The sequence below is a fragment of the Amphiura filiformis genome, chromosome 15 (assembly GCF_039555335.1).
Source record: "Amphiura filiformis chromosome 15, Afil_fr2py, whole genome shotgun sequence".
NCBI classification, from domain to species: Eukaryota; Metazoa; Echinodermata; class Ophiuroidea; order Amphilepidida; family Amphiuridae; genus Amphiura; species Amphiura filiformis.
Window position 1 is genome coordinate 58,057,249 of NC_092642.1, and position 12,583 is coordinate 58,069,831.

General features: G+C 35.5%; 1 protein-coding gene across 1 annotated transcript in view; it reads left to right on the top strand.

The window, feature by feature from the left end:
- The window catches only part of LOC140171881 (endosomal/lysosomal proton channel TMEM175-like), a 75,288-nt gene that overhangs the window by 60,200 nt on the left and 2,505 nt on the right, over positions 1–12,583 (top strand). The window contains exons 12-21 of the mRNA XM_072195223.1: positions 166–278; positions 910–944; positions 1,865–1,909; positions 3,373–3,435; positions 5,540–5,584; positions 5,988–6,091; positions 7,629–7,709; positions 9,791–9,851; positions 10,783–10,845; positions 11,528–11,630. Of these exons, the coding sequence (XP_072051324.1) occupies positions 166–278; positions 910–944; positions 1,865–1,909; positions 3,373–3,435; positions 5,540–5,584; positions 5,988–6,091; positions 7,629–7,709; positions 9,791–9,851; positions 10,783–10,845; positions 11,528–11,630 (713 nt within the window). The remainder of the gene's footprint in view (positions 1–165; positions 279–909; positions 945–1,864; positions 1,910–3,372; positions 3,436–5,539; positions 5,585–5,987; positions 6,092–7,628; positions 7,710–9,790; positions 9,852–10,782; positions 10,846–11,527; positions 11,631–12,583) is intronic.

A 12,583-nucleotide genomic window follows, 5' to 3' on the forward strand; every position in this document is an offset into this window, starting at 1 on the left:
TCTGTAAAGGGGGGGCCGAAAAATTTTCGTGATAAAATTTTTTTGCATCAGGCCCCCCCTTACAAGTGTTTGTAAACGGTCCCTTATGCTCATTTTGTGGGAGCAGGTCATTGTAAATTAAGGCTTTCTGGTTCTCAACCTTCGAATGTTCCTTTTTCTGTATAGGGCAGGAGCTGTCAAACCATTCCAGCAAACATCCACCGAAGAAGAATTCTGGGACGTCATTCAAAAACAAGGACCGATGTTTCTGTCATATATTTCTACCTTTGTCACAATAGGTTTGTATTTTATCATGTTCTTCTTTAAAATTGCTCAAATTTATATTTTGAAATCAACTGTTACATGAAGATCAAGATTAAAATGAAGAAGAAGAAAATAAAATGAAGAACAGCAACATTAATAGCAGCAACAACAAAACAGCAACATCAACACATTTTCACTGTTGACATATTTGTTTTTATACAAATCCAAAGTGTCTTTTCCTTTTCGGCGTATCCAAATGGCTTCTTTCAGCCACCTGGTGGTCTTGTCAGCTTCTCTATCGATGACTTTTGAGTCCTCCCAATTGAGGAAAAGACACTCTAAACAAGGACGAGGGGGCCTACTCACTCAACAACATCTTTGACCAACTCATCACGCCCTCTATAGCAGTTCCTGTTGCCTATAAAAGGAAGCAGTCAGATGTGATGAGTTGCCAGTCTGATGAAACCACTATAAGTGTAGTGGTGAAACGTCACTAAAATGTGAGTTTAACATCTTCATTTTTATTGGATTTGTATAAAAAGAAATATGTCAACAGTGAAATCTAACAATCCAAATGAACTTGTTCAAACATCAACAAAATTTCATTAAACTTTAACAGATAATATTAATACAAAGAAGTATCAATTGATTGTTGATTCATTGCAGGAATGTTGTGGTACGTCAACTATTCGGTGTTCCATGTAAGTCGTACAGTGGCTATTAATATTTCTCATAACAATATTGAGGCACACATTGAGGATGTGGAGATGAGAGTCTGACTGACCAGTTGTTGTAAGACTATCCATGTGCATTTACACAGTGGCTATAGATATTTCTCATAACAATATTAAAGCCACACATTGAGGATCGTCGTTTCATGAGTGACATGAGTGACATGAGTACATGTAGGCCCTAGGTGTAAATGCACATGGATAGTCTTACAACAACTGGTAAGTCAGACTCTCACCTCCACATCTTTTTTTTCTTTCAAATGATGGCTTTAAGCTTTGTATTCTTAAATACTATGACAGATTTCCTTGATAGAAAATGGTTGTTTATAGTTATATGGGTATTTCCAAAGTTATATGAGCAGATCATATAATCTCGCTCATAGCTTGGCTATTTCATCACAATCAAAACAAAAATATTAAATATTAATTAACTTAATGCTCTGCGTGCTAGCCATGCGCTTCAACGGAAAAAGTTCAAGTTTTGAAATATTTTCTCAAAATATCAAGAGCTCTCTTAAGAACTACTGAACCAATACTAGGCTTGTTTGTACTCATTTTAATGCATCTTTCATACTGATTCCAAATATGATCATGAAAATTTACATTTCTAAAATTTTTGAATTAAAAAAAAAAATTTGAAACATGTCGTCTGCAGTCGACACCCGCGTGAAGAGAATTAATACGAAAGAGAAACGAGAGAACAAGTTATTCGTAAAAATATTTCAATACTGTAATATATCAATACTACTTTGACAAGGGAAGTAGTTATGTAGTTTTTCTTTATGTCAGCATTTTGACTGACATCCGCGTTGTCTATAAAACCGTCATTTTGTGACATTTATAGTGATATTGTTGTCTTCTATGATTAATACTTTTTTGTTTCTCTACAGCACATTCACAAAGTCAACAGAATAATGCTACTGTGCAATAAAATGGTAAGTCCGCATTCATTTCTGACCACTATGAATGATTATTATAAATGATTTAACCTAGGATAATTAAATATTTCGACATGTTTTGCAACAAGCATGACAAGCGGATTATTAATGTTCCGTAATGTAATTTTTGTTAATCAGTCTACACGAAAATCTGAATCTGAATTTGAAAATGTGTTCGTAATGGTTACGCCTCAAAATAAAATAAGCGATAGACGGCATACACTAGGATCCACAACATGCTCATCTATCAGGGGCACAGTTCTTTAACCCCAATACATTTGTACATTCATTGAATGACCTTTGAAAATTTGGGTACTAAAACTCATACTCTACAACTTTCAAATTTGTCAAATTTTGCAATATGATTGTTTAATTGAGGTTATTGAACTATGCCATTGGGATGAAGCCATTGTGGTCCGTAGTGATATCGTTGGTTCATTGCTGAGATAACTGACAACAGACTGTCATCATCAGTACGGTAAACTTGGTCAGAAGAAGCAAGTTCCATAAACAGGGTGACATACTTTAAAAATAATTATCATTTTTCACACGATGTAGAGAAAGTATGAAATTATTTGGTTCCCAGAGAAAATTGCACAAATTACTGCAAAGATGACAATTTTTTCTCTTGCATAGTCCTACACGTATTTTGGTAGGTCGGTCTATTTCTTCTGTTTTCAACCATCAAGCAGCAAAGGTCGTTATGACGTCAAGTTTTGATTACCTGGCTATATATAATATGTGACGTGTCATGTCAAAAGGAGACACTTTTGGGCAGGTTATCAATTTTGAGGTTTTTACATATCTTAAATATAGAGATATTTTGCTCCACAACGCCGTTTTCCCCAATGAAATCAGACATTCCTAAGCAAAGATATTGAGTTTGTAAGTTATGGTATTATAAAATTGGAAATTGAGATATCGGGCCTTAAAAAATATCATTGACAATGTTGAGAATAGGAATTACCTTGAAAAATGTCTCAAAAAATACAAGATGCCAGTTATATTCCGGTCTGAAACTATCAGACAATATTTTAAACATTAATAACATCACAAATTCGCAACAAACCGAAATTGTGAAAAAATCATCCCGGGCAGATTTTTGGCTATTTCTCCATTTATGATCCTGCCCAAAAGTGTCTCCTTTTGACATGACACGTCACATATAGCAATGTTTTCTGACCAGGTTGAGTATCGTTGTCCAAATGCGAAAAAGGCCCACAATACACGCTTCTTTAATGTTCCAGAATACGACGGGAAAAAGATGACGCTATACCCGTCAATTTTAGGCATGAACGCATTTTCGTCGCGGACCAGAATAATTAATTCTGACATTGGCGAGATGCTTTTGAAAGAAACTGTCATATCTACAGCATGTTCACATCGTAGTATGTTTTACGAAGACGAATATTGATATCATACCGTACTCAGTCCATAACTAATATTTTATTTTTTTACAGGCATTATTATGTATAGCGATCATTCCATTTGGATACGAGTTGATTTCACACTATACAATAGATGTAAGTATTCTTAATACTAAATTGCAATGTCGAGTAGGGTATTATGTATGAAAAAACAAAAAAACTTACACATACCAAACAAACAAGAAACAAAACAAAGCACGATATCTAAGTGAGGTTCCACCGCCATGAAATCTTTGACATTTCATATTTCGATTGTTGCCAACAATATGCAACATATATTGTAGCCTTGCAACAATATGCAACATATATTGTAGCCTTGCAAACAATATGCAACATATATTGTAGCCTTGCAACAATATGCAACATATATTGTAGCCTTGCAACAATATGCAACATATATTGTAGCCTTGCAAACAATATGCAACATATATTGTAGCCTTGCAACAATATGCAACATATATTGTAGCCTTGCAAACAATATGCAACATATGTTGTAGCCTTGCAACAATATGCAACATATATTGTAGCCTTGCAAACAATATGCAACATATATTGTAGCCTTGCAAACAATATGCAACATATATTGTAGCCTTGCAACAATATGCAACATATATTGTAGCCTTGCAAACAATATGCAACATATATTGTAGCCTTGCAACAATATGCAACATATATTGTAGCCTTGCAACAATATGCAACATATATTGTAGCCTTGCAACAATATGCAACATATATTGTAGCCTTGCAACATATATTGTAGCCTTGCAAACAATATGCAACATATATTGTAGCCTTGCAACAATATGCAACATATATTGTAGCCTTGCAACAGTATGCAACATATATTGTAGCCTTGCAACAATATGCAACATTATATTGTACCGAAATTAAAAAGGCAAGCCTTGAAAATGCACGACAAAATGTCAAAAGTAGAGACAAAATTCGCATCCTACTCTTTGAATATAGCCCCCTATATATCGTCAGCCTGCTACGCTAAATGCCTAAGTCATGAACTTGTGGAATTCATCTCTTTTGATGTATTCCACACGTTATGAAGAATGCGGCTGGAAATTTGATGAATAATATGGGTTTATTACTCGGAAAATCAAAATTGCAAATGAGAAACATGTAAAAATTACTTAGGCATTTAGCGTAGCAGGCTGACGATATGCCAAATAACTACTCATAAATTTACAAATTGTAGACCTATAGCCTTTGCTTTCTCATATATCATCAACAAGATGTGTTAAGCTGAAATAAGGAAACACATCTGGTTCGTATTTTTGACATTTTCCGGAATATCATATTTCTTGTATTATATCAACATTTGACAATTCCGATTAAGGTCCACAAATATTGTATAAACTTTACAAGTTTTATACTCAATCAAAGAATATGAATTGATCAACCGGGCAGTGACCGTATAACCGGTCCCAGTTACCGTCCGGATAAGCGGATAACCTGTTCCAGTAACCGGTCGGATGACCGGATCACCGATTCCATGCATGGATCACCGGTTCTGTTAAATCTTGAAAGTAAAATTATCATGATGATGATAATTGTCTTGATTTATAGATTCTATATAATCCACGTAGTGACAAACACCGGGCGCGGGATAAACCACCCCTTTTGAATGATTGTGTATGTTATACAATGAGGGCGTATAGCTATAGTATTACTATTTTAACATTATGTAAAGCAGTTTTGGTCATTTACACCTTATGTAAGTTCTGTACATAGGAGCTCATAGGGACGGGTCTGGCCGGCTGGTTACAGGCGAGGTCGATAGACCGAAGGGTCATTAATCTCATAACAAAATAACTTAACCCATAACCTAAGCACAATCCTAATCCTAACCCGACCCAAATCCCAACCTAACCTGAATACAAACCCTGATCCTAATGCTAACCCTTATCCTAACCTATATTACCCCAAACCCTAATTTTAACTCCTTCAGACTAATGACCCTGCGGACTTGAAACTCTTACTGCTCATATCTTTTGAACTGGTTGTCCGAATTCAATGGGATTTTCTGCAAAATGTAACTTTGTAAATGCTGTTTGCAATCCTATAAGAAACTGAAAATTTAATACTTAAAGACTGATTTTGCTTGATCACACCACATATATAGACATATCATAGTTAGTTATTAAAACGTTGGTGAACTTTGTTATAATGTGTTATTAATGTCTTATTTCAGATAAAGATGCAGCCGGCAGATCATACACTGATAAATTTCAAAAGTGTAAGATAAACATACCAAAATTCTTGCTCACTAAATAATACACTAACCCAGCACGAAATGGCATGTGAGCAAAACGTTTTAACATTCATTCTCCTCCTCCCCCGATTTTTCAGCACGGTGTGTTTAGTCTTAATGCATGGCTTAGACTGAATTCATTTGTACTAAGACTTGGTACTACAAGTGAATTTAGTTTGCATGTGGTATGTTGAATCCTTTGAGTCTGATACGAGATCCAGGCACAAGTGCTGTTAAGGGTATACGATGTATTGTTGGTCGAAGCAGCAACAAAACAATGTAGTTCACAGCATGGTCATGCAGCATGTTGTTTTATTGAACATACGCATGCTATAAAAATCAAAACTAAACATATGTTTTGACTTGTTCATTTCTCTGTATCTTTTAGACGTGGAATAGGAATGAACACACGGCGATACAAATTCACTGTGCCATCTTATTCTGCGCGACTCTTTGCCAAGTCATGGCATGGTTAGGAGGACACTGGAAGAGGTGAGAATCTTATAATTATGATTATGTAACGATTCCTTCTCCCTTGACAGTGCAAACGGCAAATGGATGATAAGGCTGTATCAAAATATGACTGTTCTTCGTCAGTTTGTTGATGCTTTTGAAAAACGCGTCTCTTCCATACCCGCCATTGGATCCACTTGAACTGACACGACTTTATATTTAAATGTCTGGTCATTTCAAGTTGTGTGTTTGGAAGATGCAGGCATATCAAACATACCAAAAACTGGCGGAGAGCAGATGAAGAACAATCATTTGAGTACAGGCTGTATTAATCATGTTAATTTTTGCTGCATACTAAATGAAACTCTTCAATTTAAACTCTTTAAAAAAACGTTGGAAAGTTTTTTTAAGCGTCTATAATTATCTCAAATTATTTGTGACATATTCATATCGTGTTGCATATCAATGGATAGCTACTTTATACCCTTTTACAATGACACCACATTTGAAACAATCACCTTTTCAAATTTTCACGGCTGAGTACACATCTTATGAATGTAGTGGGATTTCAAACAGAATGTGCCAGATTGACCATTATTCTGTGCTCAAACAACATTAGTCGCTAACCTCAATATCGGGTATAGAAAACCATACACAGCCACAACAGCCAGGCACCTTCTCCTCATGCTGCTCACCAGCTCTCAAAATTGGTGTTAAATTGGGTTGAGGTCTGGTTTGATGGCAGGCCATTCCATTCTCTCTACTCCCATATTCTGTAGGTAGTCGTTGACTACCCTAGTGGGGGCGAACTTTGTCACCTTGGAGGATTGTATTAGGTCCCAGATTGTGAAAATATGGAATTGCAGCTTGCTGCACAGAATAATGGTCAATTTGGCACCTTCTGTTTGAGACCCTACTACATTGACAATACGTGTACTCAGACGTGAAAAAAAGTTGATGGTTTCAAAACGTGGTGTCATTGTAAAGGGGAATAAAGTAGCTATTCATTGATATGCAACACGATATGAACATGTCACAAATAATCTGAGATCAGAGATATAGATGCTTGAAAAAACTTACCTAACTTTTGTTGAGGAGTTTACATAGCTTGTGTTATGTGACACTCAAAATAATGAGGTAACCTGCTGCCGACCATTCGAATTTAGCTTTCCGAACCATCGCTTCTTAAATTGAAGCTTGATTTCCTACGTCCCAAGAAAACATAAAACGTTTTCAAACAGGATATATTTTGGGTTCTGGTAAAAAAGTTTTAATAACATTAAATGTCGGCTTTTAAAAAGGTCATGAAAACATTTTAAAACGTTTTCTAAGAAATAATACTACAATATTTTTTAACCCGACTTTTAAACGCTTTCTGGCAACATTTTATAACCTTTTGCGAATAATGTTGAAAACGTTTTGTGTTTGCTGGGTCTCTTGTGTTTTGATCACTTATTGCATTGATAGGGTCACGTGATTTACCTGGTAAGTTTGTGTCACTCCAAATTGGCAGAATTTGGAATTTGATCTCCACCATGTCCAAAATCTAAACTTTAATATTTTTTTGTCATTGCAGGCATAAACACATGAATTTCAGATATCGAGGTCTTCACGTCACCAGAGCTTTCTGTCTCCTTATGGTGTATCCCACTGTCAGGTAGGTGTATTATCATCTAAACATCTCAAAAAAGTAACTAACCCTCCTTAAATATTGGCTATTATTCAGAAATGGGCTATTTTATTACAAATCTGTAAAATGCGTTGGAAGCAGAATTTATTTCTGCCCATTTTGACACCTCATTTGATACGATTGCCCAGAAACATTAAAACACCGGTCATGTAATTTAATGTAGTGAGGTCCAGATTTGAAAGTTGCACTTACATACAAAATTTTACCAATACAAAAACACTCTGATATCATTACACAGATTTCCTTCCATTACACTGAATACAAAATCAATACAATTTACTGCAACTTTCAAATCTTGGGTTACATTGATATAAATGTACGCTGTGACGTCAATATTTAGTCAATTGCTGCAAATGAGGTGTCAAAATGTGCAGAAATAAAATCTGCTTCCAACGCATTTTACAGATTTGTAATACAATCACCAGTGTCTGAATAATGGTCATTATATAAGGGGGTTAGTTACTTTTTTTTTTTTTTGAGATGTTTATTTAGCAAAACTGATTATCATAAGGAACATATTGACCATGTTGAGTATGTACTAGTAGTACCTCCGATAAAGATAGTCCGCGGAAGCAAATGCAAGAACAACAGAGATGTTATGAGTACCTGCAAACTCACTTATAACAGAATTCACTAAGAATATATTCTTTACTAGTGAAAGTCTTAATAGTCTTATTCCCCTTTACAAAGACACCACATAATTTATAAATTACCCTTGTTACATGTTCCATACTAACCAATCACACAGCATTCTATCATTACCTCAATCCTTATTACTCGTTGCTACCCTATATTTGACGTGTCTACAACTGATATGTGTGATTCCAAAGTATAACGCCTCATTCCGGATATTAGATCACAATACGCGGTGTATGGCATGTATGCACAATAAGAGAGAAACGTGGTTTCTAGTATAGGTGAGAAACAAGGTTTCTTGTCGAAGCAAGAAACTAAGTTTATCGAGTTGAAAAGAATATTTTTTGAAAAACTTTTCAACGTTTCTCGGCCTTACAAAGCAAGTTTCAAACCAGGTGGAAACCGGTGTTTTTCATCGATAAACCAGATCTATGTTTCATTGTGCATAATACTTGCCAAAGACATGATAGATGTTAATGTCATTATTGATTGTTATGATTTTCAAAAGGTAGAACATTATACTTATTGACTGCTCAGTGCCAGAAGTGGGTAAGTGCAATAGCTGTCATGTGTAGCTCCCAAGTAAACGCATCCCAAAAAGAAAGTATCCAGTTTGATTTTGGCCCATAAGTCAAAGATGTGGTCTTAAATCAAGTCCTACTAAAAGTATGTTACAGATGAATTTATTCCGCACAGTTTGATACCTCATTTGTCCAAATCGATGCAGCATTAATGACACAGTGATCTTTTTAATGTAGTCACTTTAATTTTTAAAGTTGCAGTAATTCCTATTGATGTTGTTTTCCTGCTTCTTTCAAGATTCTTCACAAAAGGTGCACAATAACAGAGACGGTCTAAGGCTGTTTGACTCCACTTCATGAGTTTTATTCAATACAAATACTCTTTTACTCCTTCCTCAATGTTTTCCCGTTCACTCTTCACAGTCCATATCTGGTATGTCCTCCTGCTGCATCAATGATTGCCAGACATATGCGGCCCATGCTCTAAGCGAGACTTCTGATGCGCCCTAGTCTTGATCTATCGCTGTCGATATTGAGTAGCAGTACCAAATCAATAGGAATTTACTGCAACTTTTGAAATTGAGGTGATTGCATTCAAAAGGTCATTGTGTCATCAATTCTGCATCGATTTGGACAAATGAGGTATCAAACTCTGCGGAATAAATTGATCTGTAACATACATTTGGTAGGTCTTGATTTAAGACCACATCTTTGACTTAGGGACCAAAATCAAACTGGATACTTTCTTTTTGGGATGCGTTTATATGAGAATATACTGTGTGTATACCAAATGTTGACAGGGCTGCTATTGCACTTACCCACTTCTGGCACTGAGCAGTCGTAATTTTCAGTGGTCAATCATTTACATAGCGCCTCTCATTTTGTTCACAGCCTGGCCTTATTCTTCTATGCATTCAGTGAGAAACCTGTTCAAGCCTTAACTATTCAACTCGTAAGTAACACGTATGCTCTTTCAATAGTTATTGAAATTTTGATTTGGACGAATTCTATAATGAGACATTCATACATTGAAATAGACCAAAGTTTGATTTTTTAAAATCTGAATCGAATTCTCATTATAATTTGATGGAGTAATGAAGAGAGTATCATTTCAATATTTATGTTCACCATATTGAGCATGGGTCGAAGTCAAATGTCGTCCAATATTTCACTACGCTTCGACATCAGAAATAAATTTATGAAACATCTAGGCCTAACACAGAGAGCTATTCCATGTGATCTACACTTCCCCTGTGGAAGATTTAGCTTGTCTTCCACAGAGGTAGTCTTGGTAGTATGGAAAATAAAATAGACATTTGGGTGACTAACATTTGAAATACTCACTCAGTTGTTGAAGATATTAGGTAAAGCCAACAACTTACAACTACAACTACATATGTCGTGCCCATGTGTCACGTGCGTATTTATAAAAGCGCATTTATAGATATAACTGAAGTAGCAGCATGGATACTGATATTGGTCTCTGTCATTCTTGACATTTGCTTAAAAAGTTACCTTTTTCAGAGTCTTGGTTAGCAGCGACGTAGCTTGCGACACCATCACGGCGTCTTCATTCAGTGTAGTGTTTATAATCCTCAGTCAGGTGGTCATGTGACCGGAGGATTGTAAACACTACACTGAATGAAGACGCCGTGATGGTGTCGCAAGCTACGTCGTCGCTGCTAACCAAGACTTTGAAAAGGTAACTTTTAAAGCAAATAACCGAAGTACACTGTACAGGGGTATGTCAGATTGCAAATTGAATATCCACTTTCACCGTTGTCTATTCCCAGGTCGAACAACATATATATTTTATTTGAATACTATTAATGATGACTATGGATTATTTGAATTAATATTTATATTGTCATTTTCTTACACAGGTCGAGTTGTGTGTGCCTTGCATATTTGTTGCGCTGAAAATTGTCTTTGAAGTCATATTTCACGTGAGTTTTATAGTTAATATGCTTGTACCTTTAGAGCAAAAGAAACATAAAAGAAAGAACACGATACGATTGTTCACGGATAAAGTCATTTATACAATCTGCAGCTGGGTGCACTTTACTAACATTTACGAAATTACGGCGCGTCTTTTGAGTCCTTTATCCCATCATAAGTCCAGCCCCATCGTCATTCTGATGTTTAAAATCATATGGAAGAGTCTCGATGCGTCGTGTCATAGTGAAATGTCGTCCCGGAATGTCGTCCACAAATAACCAGCAAACACATGTTTTACAGGAAACATATAGGTATAAAAACGTTTTAATAACATTTAAAAAACATTTTTGAAAACGTGATGCAAAACATTCTGACATAATGTTAACTAGGTGTTGACAAAATATTTTGCAAAAATGTTTGCCCAAAATATTTTAGAATAACGTTTTAAAAAACGTATTCATGACCTTTATATACCCCGACATTTAAATGTTATCAAAACGTTTTGAATAAAAGAACATGTTTGTGTTTACTGGGGAGTTGAATGTCTTTGTGACAAGTTCTGAATAAAAGACAACACAGTGAACAAATTGTGAAAAATTAAAAAGACATACTAAATAATGTGTTTACGTTGAAATAGGTCATTAACTGCGAAAATCTCAATTTTGTCTTTATTGCTTTTAATACAATCAGAGGAAGAATAAAAGAGAAATGTCCAAGGAAGAAAAAACAAAAGATGGTGTGATTGAGTTCGATGACAGTGGCTTCTTTACCAGACCTAGACCACTTCCAAGGGGTAAGTAGTACCATGACCCCGATAAGGGGGCTGTAATAGGGCATATACGGCTCGCTGCGTGGATGCTACGTGGCCCTCTGTAATCAATACAATACAATACAATACAATGCAATACAATACAATACATGGGATAAGTTCTCCGTCAATATGCGAAAATTATAACGTTTAGTAGTATCGTGGTGACCAAAATTCGTGTTTCGCTAAACCCGTAAATTCGTCGGCCGTATCACATACTGACGTATTCGACATTTTTAACATTTTTGAGAAAATTGGTACATTAGTTTGTTATGTTCTACTCTATATATTCACCAAAAACCATGCCTCAAAGTCGCTTAATTAGTAAGATATTAATTAATTTAAATATGTCGTATTTATAAAACCTTGAAATGTCTGTATCACATAACGACGTATTTACCGATCACCTATACTGAGCAAGCCCAGTATATCGTATCTGCAATTTGAAGAATTTGCCGTTTCACATACGTATTTGCGCGACTCTGTCATTGCACGGCAAAATTGCTGTTATATCCTTTTCACATACTGACGTATGTGTGCAACTGTATCACATACTGACGTATTTGCGCGACGTATTTGTCATTTGAACGGCGAAATTGACATTAGTCCTTTTCACATAATGACGTATTTTATTTATTATTGATTTGTTTGCAGAATAAGTTATGCTCTGATATTGATAAGTGAATTATAAGGAAAATATGGTATATTTACATTACTGTTAACCTGGTTTTAATCGACAATAATATTTTAATCAACATTATGCAGCAAATGAAAATCGCTAGATTTTCAAGTTCAATTTTCTCGAAATGCGTATTTTGCAAATACGCCAGTATGTGATACGGCCGACGAATTATGGCCTTCACATGCTTAAGGTGTGTTTTACTGATACAGACGCAGAAATCATTGAAACACACTTAATGTTATTGTTCTTGGTCAAC